General features: G+C 39.3%; 1 protein-coding gene across 1 annotated transcript in view; it reads left to right on the top strand.

Moving 5' to 3' along the window:
• PXDN (peroxidasin) overlaps nucleotides 1–19,739 on the top strand; it is a 100,781-nt gene that overhangs the window by 30,474 nt on the left and 50,568 nt on the right. The window contains exons 2-4 of the mRNA XM_073000947.2: nucleotides 2,824–2,895; nucleotides 3,480–3,551; nucleotides 12,374–12,445. Coding sequence (XP_072857048.2) covers nucleotides 2,824–2,895; nucleotides 3,480–3,551; nucleotides 12,374–12,445 — 216 coding nt within the window. The remainder of the gene's footprint in view (nucleotides 1–2,823; nucleotides 2,896–3,479; nucleotides 3,552–12,373; nucleotides 12,446–19,739) is intronic.

Here is a 19,739-nt window from a genome sequence, read left to right as displayed (position 1 = left end):
GTTTCCAAGCCATAGAGCCAGTGTTTGTCCAAAGACAGTTTCCGTGGTCACGTGGCCAGCGCGACTAGACACGGAACGCCATTACCTTCCTACCATGGTGGTACCTATTTATCTACTCGCATTTTTACATGCTTTCAAACTGCTAGGTTGGCAGGAACTGGGACAAGCAACGGGAGCTCATTCCGTCACATGGATTCGCTCTTACGACTGCAGGTCTTCTGACCTTGCAGCACAGAGGCTTCTGCGGCTTAACCCACAGCGCCACCACGTCCCCTACATTTGAAATACTCATTATAATTTTGTTTCTGTTTTGTTTTTGATCCCCCATCTGTTTTGGTTATTTGGAGATCATTTTTGTATGACTGTTTCTCCCCAGTTAATCCACAATTGCTTCCAGTCAGTCATAAGTGTAATCCTATTTGTAAAGCATTGAAAGTCTTATCTGTTCCATGCACATTTTAGATCCCTGACCAACATACATTTAGCAAGCTTCCACATTCAGGTTTCAGAAATGATGGTTGGTGGGGAAACACAATGTCTGTTAAACTCTTTGCAGAACCGATTTCCATGAGGAAATGTATTTTTAAATTAAACTTATACACCATCTTTCTAATATAGAGTACTGTTGAAGGTAATTAGCAACAATGAAACAGAACATTTTGATCAAAACATAAAAATGTATACCTAAAAAACACATCTTAAAAAACCGCACCCACTACTTGAAGGATATTTCAACAGTCAGATCATCTGAAAAGCAAATAGCTGTTTAAATAAAAGCATTCTTGCATGTTGGCAGAAAAACCAAAAAAGGATGGAGGCAACCTGGCTTTCTTTTGGCAAGGAATTCAGAGCCTGGGGGGCAACCACTAAGCAAGGCAGCCACCTCAGGTGTTCCAATGATATGTGCTTCTAAGTGCAGGGGGTTCAAAATAAGGAGCTTAAAACTTGGGTAGTTTCATAAATGAAAAAAAAATTATTTCAAATAAATGGGCTGAGCTATCATGCAACCAGCACCTTGAACTGAGCCTGGGGACATAGTGGCAACTAATGAATATACAGTATTCTCCCAAGGAAGGTACATGACCCTTGTAAAATGGTGGCTTGGGCATCTGCTTGTGGAGCCAGAGATTCGGAGTTTAATCCCCACTGTGTCTCTTTGACAAGGGCTGGACTCAGTGATCAGTAGGGTCCCTTCTAGCTCTGTAGTTCAGAGATTTGGAGATTAGTTTGGCTACAGCAAAAATCTGGCTGCAGTATTCTGGAATGATTGAAATGTTCAAAAGTTTTTCAAGGGCAGCCCCTTGGAGATATACTGTATTTTGTTGTTTAGTCGTTGTGTCCAACTCTTTGCGACCCCATGGACCAGAGCATGCCAGGCCGTCCTGTCTTCCACTGCCTCCCAGAGTTTGATCAAATTCACGTTGGTTGCTTTGATGACACTGCCCAACCATCTCGTCCTCTGTTGTCCCCTTCTCCTCTTGCCTTCACACTTTCCCAACATCAGGGTCTTTTCCAGGGAGTCTTCTCTTCTCATGAGATGGCCAAAGTACTGGAGCCTCAGTTTCAGGATTTGTCCTTCCAGTGAGCACTCAGGGTTGATTTCCTTCAAAATGGATAGGTTTGTTCTCCTTGCAGTCCAGGGGACTCTCAAGAGTCTCCTCCAACACCTCTGGTGCTCTATTACATTAGTTCAAATGGGGTCTCTTTGCAGCAGGAATAGGCTCAGTTCGTAGTGCACTGGGCTTAGCTATGAAAGCTTCTAACTATCATGCAGACTGCAAACCAGAATCCTCAAGGGGCATTCAACAATATGCAATACAGTCCATTTTTAATTTCAGACACTGATTTAAACCACAGACTTGCTCAGATTTAAATGGAAAGGAGGTGTAGAATCGGATGTTAGCAGTGTAGTGGTGGCAATGACACCAAACTCCCAAACTTCAAATGAGCTCTCTTAGTATATATGTTAAAGCTGGAACCCTGCAGTACATGAGAGACCACTGACCACAGTATCAAACAGGAGTCCTCCAGCATCACATTCTTAAAGTGGCTCTCTAGGAAGGCCTGGAACCATTGGAAAGTGGTGTCCCCAAGTCTTGTCCCAGGCATACTGGAAAGATGCCATGGCCGACTGCCAAAAGCTACAGAGAGGTCAAGTAGAATCAATATGTGTACACTCCTCCTCCTCCTCACTTCCTCATTTAGTTAGTCAATTAAGATAACTAAAGTTGGCTGTGTCCCATAACAAGGCATAAAGCCACACTGATTTATTTTCCAGTTTATCCATATAATTCAGAAAGATCTTCAGCTGAGATGCTGTTACATACTTCAGCTTGACAATCTATATGTGAAAAACTACAGTTCTTAAATGTGTATTTTTCAAGTTTTGGAGTAAAGATTAATACTGTTTCCCTTGCACTTAATTTTATCATGCAGAACTGTTTTTCTTATGTGAAATAGAAGTGGAAGTATAACTATTTTATTAAATAATATTTCTCTGACTTGCCACAACAGCATTGATAGTTTTAGACCTCCCTAAGCAGAGTAACAGTTATCAGAGTGTGTGCATCACTGACTGCAACTGACTTGCAATTTAATTCTGGGCTACATTTTAGAAACCTATTTCATATTACTTTTGAATATGTTCAGTTGTTTACAAAATAGGGATTTTTTAAATAGATTACTATTGTAATTCAAGTAGGATGGGTTTGAGAAGTATGAATATATTACATTTGATAGGAAGGATTTGTATTACATTTCTTGAACTATTGGCCTGAAGTGGTAATTTTTATACTCATGTACATTCTTTTCTCTTTTTTTCAGGGATCTACGCTTTAATAGGATCAAAGAAATCCAACCTGGTGCATTTAGACGGCTCAAAAATCTTAATACATTGTAAGTTTACAAGATGTACTTTCTCTTTGGTATATAGCTTAACCATTTTTCAACTTTCTCTATTATGTTTTTAACCTTATTAAAGCTTTGTGTCTTTGTTCAAATGATCTTTGCATCACATGGATTCTTAAGTGCTTTGTGTTTTTTATATTTAGTTGCTACAAGATAGAGCCTCTACAAAGTTCTTAATAGTCTAATGTTGGTGAAAGAGTTACACTATTAGTATGAAAGACAGGAGCATGTGGGATTACTATAATTCTACTGTATATCCGCAATTATTTTCTTTATCTTTGCCATTTTGGCCAGTCTGGTTGATTTAGTAGAATGTGTGTATCCATGTGTGCATGTCTCACTGTGTTCCATTTTATCCACTATTAGGCATCAAATATACAATGTCTGAGAGTACATAATATCATAAATCATTGTATCATGAATCAATTTTCTATATTGGGCCAAAGTTACTTAAATGGTTTCTTTTTTTCTTTTTGCAAACAATATGTTTAAGCATGTTTTAGCTTTGTATTTTTTGCATAACAATTCAATAACGCATAAGAAGCAAATAATTATTCTCATTTATTTTCTAGACTTCTAAACAACAATCATATTAAAAGAATACCAACTGGAGCATTTGAAGACCTTGAGAATCTAAAATATCTGTAAGTTGAAATATTTTTGCAACAGGAATAGACATGATGTATGTGTTAAGCAGTATGGAAGAAAAAAACCCTAATCTTTTATTACCAAAATGCATCTTAGTGGAGGAGAAGTGACTACAATTATGGCAGTGTTTTATTTATTTTGTGATGGTTTCTTCAGTTCATTGAAAGTACCTCAGTTTATTAGTATTCAGAGAGAATTGCTAGGGACATCAGAAACACAGGGTTCTCAAAGCATAGGCCAGTATCTTGGTCAGTATTTATGTTCATGGAGCTCCAACTGCAGATGTTTCCATGGTAATCTTGACAGTATGCCAATCATGTGCCTGGTTGCATACAGCCAACACCTCAGCAGATCACCATGCCAGCTTCCACATCTGGAGCTCCATGTTTTCATAAATATTGAACAGGAAAATGGCACCATAACAGTCCAAGACCAATGACACCAACCACTTGCTGCTTATAACAGAGTGGCCAAAATCCTGTTGCTTAACTAGTGAATTGCACTAGAGTAGGCCCATTGAATCAATTAGGATTTGGTGAATCAACTTTTCTATAAGGCCCATCGATTCAAACAGGCCTACTCTAGTTGTGACTTGCTACACTAAAGTAAGTTGCAACTAGAGTAGGCCCATTTGAATCAGTGGAACTTACGGAGGAGTTGGCTGATTCAATGTGCCTACTGTACTATACTTTACTATGCTAAGCAACAGGATGTTGGCCCTGCATTTAGTTTTTATATTAGTGTGACTATTACAGGATCACAAATTCTATTGCTAATATTTGCATATGTATTTTAAAGTTTTGGTTACCCTATTTTAGTCAGCTTTGCTTTGAGACATTGAATTGTCATCATTTACATTATTGCAGATACAAGAACTAAACAATTATAGAGTGCTTTTCAGTTTCTAGAGAAGAATTAGATAACTTCCACATATTTAGTGGCTGTGTTAACATAAAATTTTGAGGATTCTGGCTTACTTGTTCTGAGCATGGTGTCAGTGCATATGCACAAAAGGTCTTCTTCCTGCAAACAGGAGTGTCTAAAATAACTAGAACTTCACCAGGGCAGAAAAGCTAAGTGGCTACATCTGGACATTTGGCTTGTTTTCTTCTAAAAAGCCACAGATTGATGTTGGCTTGTAGATTTTCCAGAATCACTAATAAGCCTGGCGCCCAGCTTAGACATAACACAATTCCACATGGGCATGTTTAGATTACTTTAACCACATCATTTTGAGGAGGATCCAAGTGAGTGTGCTACTATGTCTGTTAACAATCTGTTCATTGTGGATAAGCCAGAATTCACAACAATGTTGGCTTATTGTTTTGTGTTAATATAGTTAGCTGAAAGCAAAAAGGTTTTGTGTACTTCTAAGATATATTCTGCTGATAACTCTGCTGCTCTGTGTGCATATGCCATTAGGAAACACACACACCGTACCATACCTTTCTACTGGGAGCAGCTGCTCTTATTTTGTGTGGGGAACTAAGGCTATTCCGTTAGAAGCTTTCGCCCAGATTGTTTTATCATTGTGAAGGTGGAATTACATTCAGTTAAAGCATTAATGGATCTTTGTAGAGCCAATGTTGTCAGAATAACATGGCAGCTGAGATTTCCAGCCTCTTCTTGCAAATAGCTAAGTTGAAAGAGGCAGACATGATCCCTGTTTATAGATCCTAGTGGAAACACGGGAAACAAGGTTGCAGTCAGCTTTTGAAGGACTGTTGAGTAAACTGTCCAGGTGACAATGTAAAAAAGGCAGCATACATTACAGACCTTGCTGGTGCATTCTCCTGAACAATCACCAAATGCTGTGGTGAAAAGGAATGACTTTAATTGTAAAAACAAGCTAGTAGAGTAGGGGGCCTAGCAGTAACAGAGAGGGTCTGTTGACAGGCAGAGCACTGTACAGAGTAGGAAAGGAAGTATGGAGTTGGAAAAGAAAAGATGGTACCAGAAGCTGAGCCAACAAACATGGAACAAAGAGAGCAAAGAAAGCTTCATGTTTCTGGTAGCTGATCACTTGCAGATTGTCCCAAGCCGACAGTTGGCTAGTTGAAGAAAGAGTACATAGGGTTGCTAGAGAAGCAAATGCTGGGAATAGATACCAGTCAGAGTTTAAGAATTTCCAGAAAGAAAAAAAGGAGATAGCATTTTGTTACTGCTGGCAGAGCCCTTTGTGTTCAGACCCAAAGGATTCAGTATGTCACCTATCCCACAGAGGTTTGCAGCTGACATGCATTCTGGACTACAGTACTTTTAAACCAAAATCGTCAATCTGTACTCTTCTTTTTAATTGTGCATTTGATATCTCTGTTCTTGTATGCTTACCTGTTTTCTTTCCTTTTCCCGCTTGGATTAACAGAACAGTTTTACAGTCATGATGGTGGCAGAATTTATGGCAGTTGCTCTGCTATGTGCAAAGCTCTGTCAGCTTATAGCCAGGCTGAAAGTGTGATTATATTTGTTTCTCCACTTCACCGCCCAGAGCAGGTCCAACAGTCATAATATCTTCTGATCTTACATTAAGGTCTTCCACTCTTCACAGAATTTAACAAATATGTAGGTTTAACCAAACCTGTACAAAACTTACTAAATAAGCAGGAAGTACGAACACTCTTTCTACTGTGTTCAAAGTGTTCCCCGTGTTCGGTCTCAGGACTGGGAAAAGTGTAGCTCCTTGAGGGCCCCACATGTGTCGTCCAGCCCTTTGGATTCCTATCCCCTGAATTCTCCAATACCACGGGACAAAATAACTTGAAAACAGATAGTTGGTTTCCTAGACTCCTCGGTGGTACAACAGTAAATTTCACAAATTACAGCCCCCCAAACAGAACATCAGTAGCAGCTCCTTTTTTTTTCAAAATTAGTTGCAATTTACTTCAAAACCCCTTTTAAACCACTCTTACCTTATAAGTTGCAGTTACAACAGTCCTATAAGGAAAAGTAGCATAATACAGTGGTGCCTCGCTTAGCGACGTTAATCCGTGCAGGAAAAAAGGTCGCTAAGTGATTTCATCGCTAAGCGAGTTTTAAAAGCCCATAGAAACGCATTAAAACACGTTTAATGCATTCCTATGGGCTTAAAAACTCACCTTATGCGAAAATCCTCCATGGGGCGGCCATTTTCGGTGCCTCTAAAGTGAGGCAACACACCGGCGGCCATTTTGGAACGGCCGATCAGCTGTGTGAAAATGGGGCCTTTGGGAGGACCGTGGGGGGAGCCCTCCCCCGCAGTCCTCTCAAAGTCCCTGCTGATCAGCTGGGCGAAAATGCCGGCTTCGGGAGGATGGGGGGGAAGGGCTTCCCCCCCATCCTCCCAAAGCCAGCATTTTCGCCCAGCTGATTGGTGGGGCTTCAGGATGATGGGAGAAAGCGCTCCCCCCATCATCCCGAAATTCTGCAGATCAGCTGGGCGAAAATGCGGGCTTCGGGATGATGGGGGGAGCGCTTTCCCCCATCATCCCGAAGCCCGCATTTTCGCACAGCTGATCGGCGGGTCTTCGGAATGATGAGGGGGGAGAGCACTTCCCCGCAATCATCCCGAAGCCCCGCCGATCAGCTGCGCAAAAATGGGGCATATGGGGAAAAATCGCAAAGCGATTTTTTCCCATTGAAAACATTGTTATGCGTCGCTTTTGCGATCGCAAAATCTTCATCGGTATGCGGATTAGTTGTTAAACGGGGCACCTGTTAAGTGAGGCACCACTGTAACCATCTTTCATATTTGGAGTAGACAAAAAGAGTGATCTTGAAAGACAAAAAGATTTACCCAGAGCCACTGTACTGTTATGAATGAGCACATGGCAGAAGATGAAGACTTTGAATTAGAGTATGGTCTCTTAGCTGCTGTATGATATCAGTAGTATCTTACATAGCCCCAGAGAGCTGGCTTCTTTTTACACATTTTTATAAATGTGTACATTGCAGTGCAGCTTCTCTTAATCTAGGAGCCACAGAATATCTAATTTTACTAATAAAGATGGATTTCCCTTCTGTATGAGTCATTCTCCTCCAGTTAGTTTTCAAATTACTGTAATTTGAAGTCTTTTGAATTTCTTCTTTCATACCTGCTTCTTCCTATAACTAACATACAACTGTTTGAATAAGAGACCCTCAGGTAAGATTAAATTTGGCACATGATTTCTCAAAGACATCAATTCACTTCACGTTTGCTCTTTATTTGTGTGGAAAATAGCATATCTTAAAATAATAGCACATCAATGACATACAGACTTGCAGATTTCACCCGATTGAAGCATCTGTCTCTCTTAAATAATAGTGTTCAAGGGAGGAGTTGCCTTTATTAAAAATATAACTCAGAAATATAATGAACAATACTTTACCCTTTTACATTAATTATCAGTGATGGAAGTCACAGTAGCAACCTTCTGATTTTTTACAGAACATTTTATACGAAAATATAACTCACATAGGCTAAAAACCAACTGGATCAAAATCTTTCAGTCTCATTTTCCAACACGGGCATACTCATTGATTAATATTTCTTTGCTTTATTTCATAGCTCAACACTATGAACTACTATTCAAATTTCAGAACTTTAAAAACTTACCTTTTAAACTACATCACCACAGTCCTCAATGAGTGTTTGCTCTATTGGGCTGCTGATGCTTGTAACAGATAAGGCCCAATACCTTATACAGTGCAGACTTCAGGATGCCATCTTGGTTTCCATGCTGATGCCAGTTGTGCAGTTGTACCCCATCTAAAGGTTCAGATTATTTTCACTCTTAAAAGCAGAGCAGAGACTTACCTTTCTTTCTTGCCTGTGCTTAAATCATTAATATTTAAATCAACATCCATTATAAAATGTGAAGATTGTATTGATATGAAGATTGACCCCTACCAGCATTGAGACATTTCTGGGACAAGGGATATTACTAAAATGCAGTCTTTTACTGATGACGTGGAGTAGTGGGGGCAGGAGGTACAAAACTCACTATATTATCACCCATAGGCCTCCTCGCCTCCACTTCCATATAGTGGTAAAGGTAAAGGTTCCCCTTGACATTTAGTCCAGTTGTGTCTGACTCTAGGACACGGTGCTCATCCCCGTTTACAAGCCATAGAGCCAGCGTTTGTCTGTAGACAGTTTCCGTGGTCATGTGGCCAGCGCTACTAGACACAGAACACCGTTACCTTCCCACCATGGTGGTGCCTATTTATCTACTTGCATTTGCATGCTTTCGAACTGCTAGGTTGGCAGGAGCTGAGACAAGTGACAGGAGCTCACTCCATCACGTGGATTCGATCTTACGACTGCTGGTCTTCTGACCTTGCAGCATAGAGGCTTCTGCAGTTTAATTCATTTGCTCTTAATTTCTTCTCCCCTAAAGCTCTACCTAGAAAACCTGAGGTGTTGCCATAAGGCAGAGTTGACTTGATTGTACATTATTATATTAAAGCTCATGTGAAGTTTTGACGAAAGCTTTCCTACAGTTGACAGCATGGAAATATCCCTAGTTTGTGTTTTGACAAACTATGAAAACTGCTGTCCTTGTCTTTCTGATAAATCCAGCTGGCTTGTAGCTCCTCTTGTAAAAGGCCTTTTTAATTTCGTTCTTTGAGACCATATTTCAGAAAAGCAAGCTACAGAGAACATTGAGAGAAGGACATATTTCAGTAAAAGAAACTATAAAATTTCAAAGAGAAAGAATAACATTAGCAAAGGAATTAATCTGAAATGAAGTCGACACAAAAGGCAATAAAGCAGTACTGCAGTCGTAAATACCTAGGGGGTAGAAAGTTGGTCTTTGATGGTATGGCTGTTTCTTGTGGACGTTTTAAGAGGCTTGGGCTACTGGCTATAGTCACTTAATCTGTAAAACTGAACTGGGAATCACTATCATTTTGGGACTGTTAGGATACCAAGTAAGATAAAACACCTTGCTATTTCAGAGTGTTATATAAATAGTAATGTGTTGCTATCTAGGATGTGAGTGGTACCATGTTTCCCGGAAAATAAGACAGGGTCTTATATTAATTTTTGCTCCAAAAACACATTAGGGCTGATTTTCAGGGGATTTTTTATTTTACAGTCATGTCATCTTCTAGTTGCTGCACAATGCTGCATTATGGTAGAGGGTGGGGTGTCACTTAACTAGGGCTTATTTTGGGGGTAGGGTTTTATTATGATCATCCTGAAAAATCATACTAGGGCTTATTTTCAGGTTAGGGCTTATTTTCGGGGAAACAGGGTAGTTAATTCCAGATATTAATTCTTAGGATTCTATCCTGTGTTTATAAACATACTTATCTGAGACATTTGCTTTTTAAAAGTGTTTACTAACCTTGGCCTGCTTAAAAGAAAATTAATGAACTTCTTGTTGGATGAGCATTCCACCCACATAAATGTGTTTTGCTTCTTTCTCTTCCTTCCTCTTGAGCTCATCAAACTCCTTTAACATTTTTCTTCTCTCATGTGATCTTTGCTCCTGAGTATATAAGTAGTAGCGCAGGAAGCAATTTAAGGTTTCTAAGCAGATCTTTTCCAGCAGCTCAGATGAAAATCCCAATTTTCCAAAGAAAAACAACCTTTGGCTTAAAAGCAAAAGATAAGGTTTAAGCTATACTCTGTCAAAAGTGAGAATATTCAAACCATGGATCAGCCTCTTTTCCTTAATCAAAGTATGGGTACATTGAGATATTATTTTGCACTCTAACTTCTACCCTAAGTAAACAAAAAGGTGTATTTCAATCTTTGGTTTCCTAAAAGTGGAGGGGGAACCCTCCATTTGCCTAGACAAAGCCCATTAAATACAAAGATGTATTTATGGATCACTTAGATTGTGGATCACTTAGATTGAACAGCTAATTATGTAATGGTGTTTGTAAACATTAACATTAGGAAAACCCATGTTTCATTTTAGCTCTTCCACACCCTTAATATTCCACAAGGAAGTGAGATGACGACTGGGATTGTGTTCTGATGTCTTCTTGGGGTGGAAATTAAAAGGATATATGGAAACAAAAAAAGATACACAAAAAGGCATCGGTGTGACCATGTTTCAAAAAGCAAGGGGATTCCTTGGTATTGAAACACAGGAACACTCAGATACCAATGTAAAGAAAGTAAAAGTCTGACTTTATTAAATAACTAAGGTAAGGGGAGGGGGCAGGGAGTATATAAATGAATAAAGCATCAGTATACCTGATTTCAAAGAAGACCGTGGTTTCCTAATCAGTTCCTAGCAGTATGTCTAAGGAAGCCACATATATTTACACATAACAGGAAACTGCAATTTTAGACTGTCCCATAAAAAGAGGCATTACTCATAAGTCTGAATGTAAGTGTGCTGTTTAAAATCCTCCCTTTCCCAGGAAATGTGATCCAAGATCAAATATGTTCCACCAAAAACTAGTCTTGCCCAAAGTTGGAGGAGTTAGAAAATCACAATTTTCTCCTTATAATGGCCATGCTACGTCGTTTATTTGGATAAAAGTCACAGGTAAAGACCTCAAGCTTTCAGAAATTGGTAGGACTTCTTTTAAAAGCTCATGAAAACTGTCTTTTTTGCTATCTCTTTCTTTTGTGCTTTCTCTATTTTGTCTAATTTATTAAACAATAGATCAAGTTAACAACAAAGGAAAACCTATCTCATTGCTCGAGAGAAATATTTGCACCTTTCAGTTCCTAATGTTTGAAATTGTGTAACATAACATGGTGCCCATACAGAACTCATTTTGTTATAGGGTGCATGCTCAAGCAGTTGTTTTGTGGTGCTTGATGAAGGCCTGGTCTACCTAAAGGAGACAGACCAGGCCTTCACGTCTACCTGGTTCACATTGAAAATAGACTGGGCCTCCAGAACTGCCACAAGTCACAATGATAAACTGCCCTATTCAGCCCTGATTCAGTTAGTGCTCCAATCTATGGGAACCCATTCTGAGCGCTAAGCAGGGTGTTACTGTACTTCATTATTTAGCAAGAGAGTTGACCACAGCCCTGTGATGTAACCTATCAATATGTCAAGTTTCTGAACAACTTAGTTCGTTAGTGACTTTGTAAACTGTCCCCGGTAACCGTTACCTTATGTATTGAACCTTTAGTGATCAAATCCTATAAATCTGACTGGTTTGATAGAATAATATTTTATATATTTGGGCTGTGTAGATAGATAGATAGATAGATAGATAGATAGATAGATAGATAGATAGATAGATAGATAGATAGATAGATAGATAGATAGATAGATAGATAGATAGATAGATAGATAGATAGATAGATAGATAGATAGATAGATAGATAGATAGATAGATAGATAGATAGATAGATAGATAGATAGATAGATAGATAGATAGATAGATAGATAGATAGATAGAATTTTGTTGCATTTTGAAAAGAGCAACGATTGATTGGTTGAAATAAAAGGAGGCCGGATTAGAAACAATTTTGAAATTGATTGTTGGAATGTATTATTCCAGTCTTATTAGTAACTCTCACTGCCATGGTCCTCTAAGGAAAGAATTCCTTCTGTATTTCTGGCCAGGAAAAAGGACTGTAGCAAGTGGCTCACAAACGTATTGATGATTTTAAGGAGATAGCTTCCAAAAGAAGCAAATAGATCAAAATCCATGTTGTTGTTAAGGCCTGCATCATTTGTTTTTGGACTCTACTTAACTGAGAAATGGATTCTTGAATGAAAGAATCTTGTTATTGATGTGTATATATGTCTTGTTTTGTTTGCTTTCTAATGTGTATTTGGAAGACTGTCTTCATGTGTCACCTTAATTCCTTCCCACATTAATGTGGCTCTTGTTTATGTATACTAATATTACTGATTGTTTCTTGTTTCAGCTATTTGTACAAGAATGAAATCCAGTCAATTGACAGGCAAGCATTTAAAGGACTTGCCTCTCTAGAACAACTGTAAGTGCCTTTTCTCTTCTGTGCTGTCATCTGCCTGGTTGCCTCAGAGGAAAAGTGCACGTTTTTTCAACATTTCTTGCCTGCATGCCTTGCATGTCTGCACGGAATGGGTTTTGATCCAATGTGGTTGTAGCCCCTGGCACACAGAAAATAATGTCTGTCAAACTCTTTCTTTCTATGTTCATACTGTATTTGTGGTTTACATGTTAAGACTATTCAACATACTTTTAGGGGCAAGCACAATTGTAGTAAGGAACATTAAATATAAATTGTAGTAGGAATCAAGACTCCTGTTCTTAACAAAATTGCTTTTAGCTTTTTGACTTTAATGGAATTACTTTATAATCTCCAAAGTAACTAAAAAGGATCAAGGCTTTGATTTTTATACTGTTTCAATTAAAATACTTATACAGTGATATGTTTCTAACTCATTTCAGTTGAGGAAAATCTAAAACACCCCCCCCCCTCGCAGTAATTATAGAAAAATGGTTAATAATATTCAAATAGCTGAAATATTTCTGGATTTCAAGTTTAGAAGGACTGTCCTTTGGAAGGTGTAAGAGAATCAGTTGAAGAAAAGCAGCAGTCTACCAATATTCTTCTTTTAATTGCTCCTCAAGACCATCACAGGAAGCATAAACCATTTATGCATGCCATTTTTTGGAGTCTAAGAGAAAAAGCCAGTTAAAATGTCTTGTTGCTGTGGTTTAAATCAGAATGTCTGTTAAATAATGGAGAAATTGTCTTTGAGTGAGGCAGTACTTTCAAAAGACTGCCTCTGAAATATCCCTATCTGCTGAATTCTGTTGGTAATAGCATTTTCAAATGCGCAAATCCTCATGTTCAGATTGACTCCTAATGAAAAATAATGTCTTCAAAATCTGCAGTGAATTGTAGATAACAGTCTTCTGTTATGTTGAAAGAATCCTATCAAATGCAGCTGAGTTTGTGCACAAGAGTTAAAGAGGATTTTGATTTGCTGCAGTTAATATTTTGGCTTAAATCTGATATCATAGTGGTAGAGATACCTGCTCCCCTTCATGGATTACTGCCTTGTCATGGCGAAGGGGCCTGAGTAATTCAGAGAAGCTATGGGTTATGCCATGCAGGGACACCCAAGATGGACAGGTCATAGTGGAGAGTTCTGACTAAACGCTATCCACCTGGAGCAGGAACTGGCAAGCCACTCCAGTATCTTTGCCAAGAAAAGTCCATGGACAAAAACAAAAGGCTAAAAGATATGATGCTGGAAGATGAGCCCCACAGGTCAGAAGGCATCCAACATGCTACTGAGGAAGAGCGGAGGACAAGGACAAGTAGCACCAGAGCTAATGAAGTGGTTGGGCCAAAGCCAAAAGGATGCTCAGCTGCAGATATGCATGGAAGTGAAAGGAAAGTCCGATGCTCCAAAGAAAAATACTGCATAGGAACCTAGAATGTAAAATCTATGAACCTTGGTAAGCTGGATGTGGTCAAACAGGAGATGGCAAGAATCAACATTGACATCCTGTGCTTCAGTGAGCTAAAATGGACGGGAAAGAGTGAATTCAATTCAATTATCATATCTACTATTGTGGGCAAGAATCCTGTAGAGGGAATGGAGTAGCCCTCATAGTCAACAAAAGAATGGGAAAAGCTGTAATGGGATACAATCTCAAAAATGATAGAATGATTTCAATACGAATCCAAGGCAAACCTTTCAACATCACAGTAATCCAAGTTTATGCACCAACCACCGATGTTGAAGAGGTTGAAATTGACCAATTCTATGAAGACTTACAACACCTTCTAGAACTGACACCAAAGAAAGATGTTCTTCTCATGATAGGGGACTGGAATGCTAAAGTAGGGAGGAAGGAGATAAAAGGAACAGTGGGTAAGTTTGGCTTGGATTCAAAACGAAGCAAAGCAAAGGCTAAAAGAGTTTTGTCAAGAGAACAAGCTGGTCATCACAAACACTTTTTTCAACAGCCCAAGAGGTGACTCTACACATGGACATCACCAGATGGGCAATGCTGAAATCAGATTGATTATATTCTCCACAGCCAAAGATGGAGAAGCTCTATACAGTCAGCAAAAACAAGACCTGGAGCTGATTGTGGCTCTGACCATCAGCTTCTTCTAGCAAAATTCAATCTTAAACTGAAGAAAGTAGGAAAAACCACTGGACTAGTCAGGTATAATCTAAACCAAATCCCTTATGAATACACAGTGGAAGTGAACAACAGATTTAAGGAACTAGACTTAGTGGACAGAGTGCCTGAAGAACTATGGATGGAGGCTCGTAACATTGTACAGGAGGCAGCAATAAAAACCATGCCCAAAGAAAAGGAAATGCAAGAAAACAAAGTGGCTGTCCAACAAGGCCTTACAAATAGCAGAGAAGAGAAGGGAAACAAAATGCAAGGCAGCTAGGGAAAGTTACAGAAAATTGAATGCAGACTTCCAAAGAATAGCAAGGAGAGATTAGAGGGTCTTCTTAAATGAACACTCCAAAGAACTCTGGAAGGAGGCTTATAACATTGTACAGGAGGCAGCAACAAAAACCATCCCAAAGAAAAGGAAATGCAAGAAAGCAAAGGTGCTGCACTCAATTTGCCAGCAAGTTTGGAAAACTCAGCAGTGGCCAGAGGATTGGAAAAGATCAGTCTACATCCCAGTGTCTAAGAAGGGCAGTGCCAAAGATTGCTCCAACTACCGTACAATTGCACTCATTTCACATGCTAGCAAGGTTGTGCTCAAAATCCTACAAGGTAGGCTTCAGCATACGTGGACCAAGAACTCCCAGAAGTACAAGCTGGATTTCGAAGGGGCAGAGGAACTAGAGACCAAATTGCCAACATGTGCTGGATTATGGAGAAAGCCAGAGAGTTCCAGAAAAACATCTACTTCTGCTTCATTGACTACACAAAAGCCTTTAACTGTGTAGACCCCAACAAATTATGGCAAGTTTTTAAAGAAATAGGAGTGCCTGACCACCTTATTTATCTCCTGAGAAATCTATATGTGGGACAGGAAACAACAGTTAGAACTGGATATGGAACAACTGATTGGTTCAAAATTGGGAAAGGAGTATGAGAAGGCTGTATATTGTCTGGACTGGATGAATCCCAAGCCAGAATTATGATTGCTGGAAGAAATATCAACAACCCCAGATATGCAGATGATACCACTCTGATGGCAGAATGAGGTAAAATTAAAGAAACTTTTAATGAGAGTGAAAGAGTAGAGAGCAAAATATGGTCTGAAGTTCAACATCAAAAAAAATCTGATCATGGCCACTGGTCCAATCACCTCTTGGCAAATAGCAGGGAAAGATATGGAGGCAATGACAGACTTTACTTTCTTGGGCTCCATGATCACTGCAGATGGTGACAGCAGCCACGAAATTAAAAGACGTCTGCTTCTTGGGAGGAAAACGATGACAAACCTAGACAGCATCTTAAAAAGCAGAGATATCACCTTGCCAACAATGGTCCGCATAGTCGGAATTATGATTTTTCCAGTAACGATGTATGGAAGTGAGAGGTGGACCCTATTTCTATATGTCTCCATTTGCATTTTTGTCTCATTTAACCTCATTTAAAATAGCCTTCTTCATATTTGATCACTTTTTAGAGGATAAAAGTAATTGATGGGTTATATTTATACACCCTAAAAATGACTTCTGAATTGTTCAAATTTCCCAGAACCACTGGAAGTCCTGTAAGAATGACATGTTGGAGGTAATTTTAGAATCACAAAGCAGGATGGGATCTTATGAATCATCAAGTCCAGTCCCTGTCAAGGAGGCACAGTGAGGAATCAAACTCCCAACCATACCTAAATCACTGAGCTATCCAGTCTTGTTGGAGAAAGCTATCTTCTGTTTAATCATAATTAGAGTTTTACTGCTTCTTGAGTATGAAAGTTTCAGTTTAACTCTCATGACCAATCAAAATTTACACATGTGAATTTTACTCAAATACGGTATATGCCATTCCATTCTACATGATTTAATTTTTCTTCAGATACCCAACATAAAACCTGCTTTCATACCACACTGATGAATCATGTTTACTTTGAACTAAATTGTGCAGTAGACATGGTTTGTTTATGGTGTTGTCCAAACCTGGGATCCATTTTCTTTTTTGTTTTGTTTCTGCTATTTGCAAATTAGGACTGAAGACTAAAATTTATATTTAGATTACAAATCCTGTCTTGGGTTGGGAGTAACAATCCGGGATTCTGGATTTGGACAACATGCTAAACTACAATTCTTGTTTTAGTGAGTTTTTCATGTTAGCAGGAAGAGACAAGTGAAAGAGAATAAGGTACATGCACCAGCATCCAAATTACGCATAGTAAATGAGAATTTGCAAAAATGCTGATTTACTATACACTGCAATGGCTTTTCCGTATGCATATTTAACTGTGTTCCAGCAGTATTTAAATGTTGTTGTTCTGCACTGCTTACAAGAAGGTTTTGCTATAAATTAAAAAACCTCTGTACAGTATTGGCTGAAATATTTTTTGCCATAATGTATACCATGTAAAGCAAAAGTTTTTAAAGGAGATGTTGTATTTGTTTTTGGCCTCTTTGTTTGTTTTTGAAATTCAGTATTTCCAGCTTCTCTCCTGAAGATCCCAAGGCTCCTGTGTAGTTTTTTGGATCATCAGTAAGCTGTGGAGGCTTCAGGACAGGAGAGGGAAGTCTTTAATTAATGACAATCGCCACTGGCAGGATTACCTTTATGAACAAGCATGATCGAAGTTGCACCAGATGATATTCTCTTAGGAGGTGAATCTAAGCCAGTGATGGTGAACCTTTTTGAGCCCGAGTGCCCAAACTGCAACACAAAATCAACATATTTATTTCAAAGTGCCAATACGGCAACTAAAACCCGAATGCTGAGGTTTTAGTTTAGAAAAAACAACTGCTCCTGCACTGCCAGGGTTAAATGCTTAGTTGTTGTTGTTTTTCCTATGGGCGTTGTTAACAAATAAATACATACTGGTCCTCCAATCCCCCATTTGGGCTAGACCGGTAATGGTCGCCATTGCACCCCTACGCTGGACCACTGCACCAACAGAGGGTAGTGCTGAAATCCGGGATCGGAGGACAGGTAAAGTATTTCTCTATGGCAACTTATGACTCGTGTGCCCACAGAGAGGACTCTGTGTGCCAGCTGTGGCATGCATGCCATAGGTTCGCCATCACTGCTCTAAGCCATCAGGCTCTCTTTTTTTGCATACTTCTGTCTTCAATGGGTTCCTAGGTGTTTTAGACAGACATAACAATTTAACACCTAAGTTTGCAGTATGAAACAATGTAGGACTTTCTGCTACCCTTGAATAAATGTTTTCATTAGTCCCAGTAGAACTACTCACTTTTCCAGCTAATGCTTTTGGGGAAAATACTACACGTATTCAATGTGCATGATTATGCTTTTGAGTTTTGCATGTTAAAAGTTAAAATTAGCATCAGTGAAGATTTTGGCTCACACATTTCAGGTGGTGGCACATTTTAATTGGAGGTGGAAGGAATAATGCTCAACAGATTCTGATTTCATCTTGCAAAATGATTTTTCCCTATATAAAGAATCATGTAACTTTCATTGTTCTTGACTATTACAAAATTGCCTTGTTGACTTTACTCTTTGTGGAATATTAATAACAGAGTATAAAGGTAAAGGTAAAGGTTCCCCTTGACAATTTTTGTCCGGTCGTGTTCGACTCTAGGGGGCGGTGCTCATCCCCGTTTCCAAGCCATAGAGCCAGCATTTTGTCCAAAGACAGTCTTCCATGTTCACATGGCCAGTGCGACTTAGACACGGAACGCTGTTACCTTCCCACCGAGGTGGTCCCTATTTATCTACTTGCATTTTTACATGCTTTCGGACCGCTAGGTTGGCGGGAGCTGGGACAAGTGACGGGCGCTCACTCCATTGTGTGGATTCGATCTTACGACTGCTTGGTCTTCTGGCCCTGCAGCACAGGCTTCTGCGGTTTAGCCCGCAGCGCCACCACGTCCCTTAATAACAGAGTATCAGAGGTTAATTCACAATAGCTGTATTTGAGGGGTTAAATTACTGTACTTGTAGAATTGTAGCCCAATACAATGACTCTTACTAAAGCTGCCGCTCATTTTGATTACACTTTGCTATGGCTGGAAGGGAAGAAGGCACATTATTTAAACATGAAATTAATTTACCGTGCCACTGATTCTCCCGTCTGCCACAGCATCATATCATGTCATACAGTAACATAAATTGAATAAGATATTTGCAGGGGCTCTTTAAAAGGATATTGTTGGGGAATGAAGATGCACAAGTTTCATTATTCACTAGCCAAAATCCTGTTTCCTACTAACAGGGGCATAACTTTAACAGAGTAACTTTTAATTGCCTTAAGTTAAGAAATCACCGTGTTATCTGTTATGTACTGAGTTGTGTTACTCAGTGTTGAACTGATAATATCTGCAGTAATTTCTGACATGAAGCCATTTGTCCCCAAATGTTGCACAATTTGCATAGCTATAAAAGAGGATTTTGGCTGCTGTGTGTCACAGGTTATGGTTTCAGATATTTGGGCCCACTTGATTGTAAATTCTCAGCTTCCCTGTATGTAAGAGAAACTGTATCTAAGAAATTGATCTGGACAAAAACAGAGCATGAGCTGATAAACCTGTGTGTGGATTGATCCATTTCAGACTAAGTTCTCAGGATAGATTCTTCCCAACCCCCAGAGTCACTGTGCATTGAAAGCTAATGGCAAATAGAAGGATAAGCTTGAATTCTTCCCTGTTAATCTAGTTTTTGTTCAGCATGCATGGTTTTATGGAGCAGTCCGCTATCATGGAAGCTTTTGCCTGCGAAGGAAAATGTTGCCATCTCATCCATTAGCGAATACTGGGTCCACATGTATGTTCTCAACTGTCTCTGTCCCTACTATTGCTAAACTGGAGAGAGAGAAAGGCACATATGGGAAAATCACGAGACAGCATCCTCGCTGATAAGTATTCTCTCTTGTCTGTCCCCAAGAACACTGAAAGCAGTGGACCTTTAACAAAGTGAGGTTTGGCAGGCATATGACTGATAAGTAACTCTCCTTCTCTACTATAACTCCCACCAGCCCTGTATTCCTGAAATCTCAGCAAGCACACGTCTGGAGAATTTTTGCAGTGATAATGTTAAGTTACATACTGAGGCATACTTTGTCTTATGTGTTTACATAGCTATCATTATGTCAGATAAATATGTATGTACACACTTAATGTGGTTAGGTGGGTATAAAACATGAACAATTAGAATGT

The sequence above is a fragment of the Pogona vitticeps genome, chromosome 1, assembly GCF_051106095.1.
Source record: "Pogona vitticeps strain Pit_001003342236 chromosome 1, PviZW2.1, whole genome shotgun sequence".
Classification (NCBI taxonomy): Eukaryota; Metazoa; Chordata; class Lepidosauria; order Squamata; family Agamidae; genus Pogona; species Pogona vitticeps.
The sequence above is the reverse complement of the archived record's forward strand: the minus strand, read 5'-3'. Positions and strand labels throughout refer to the sequence as shown.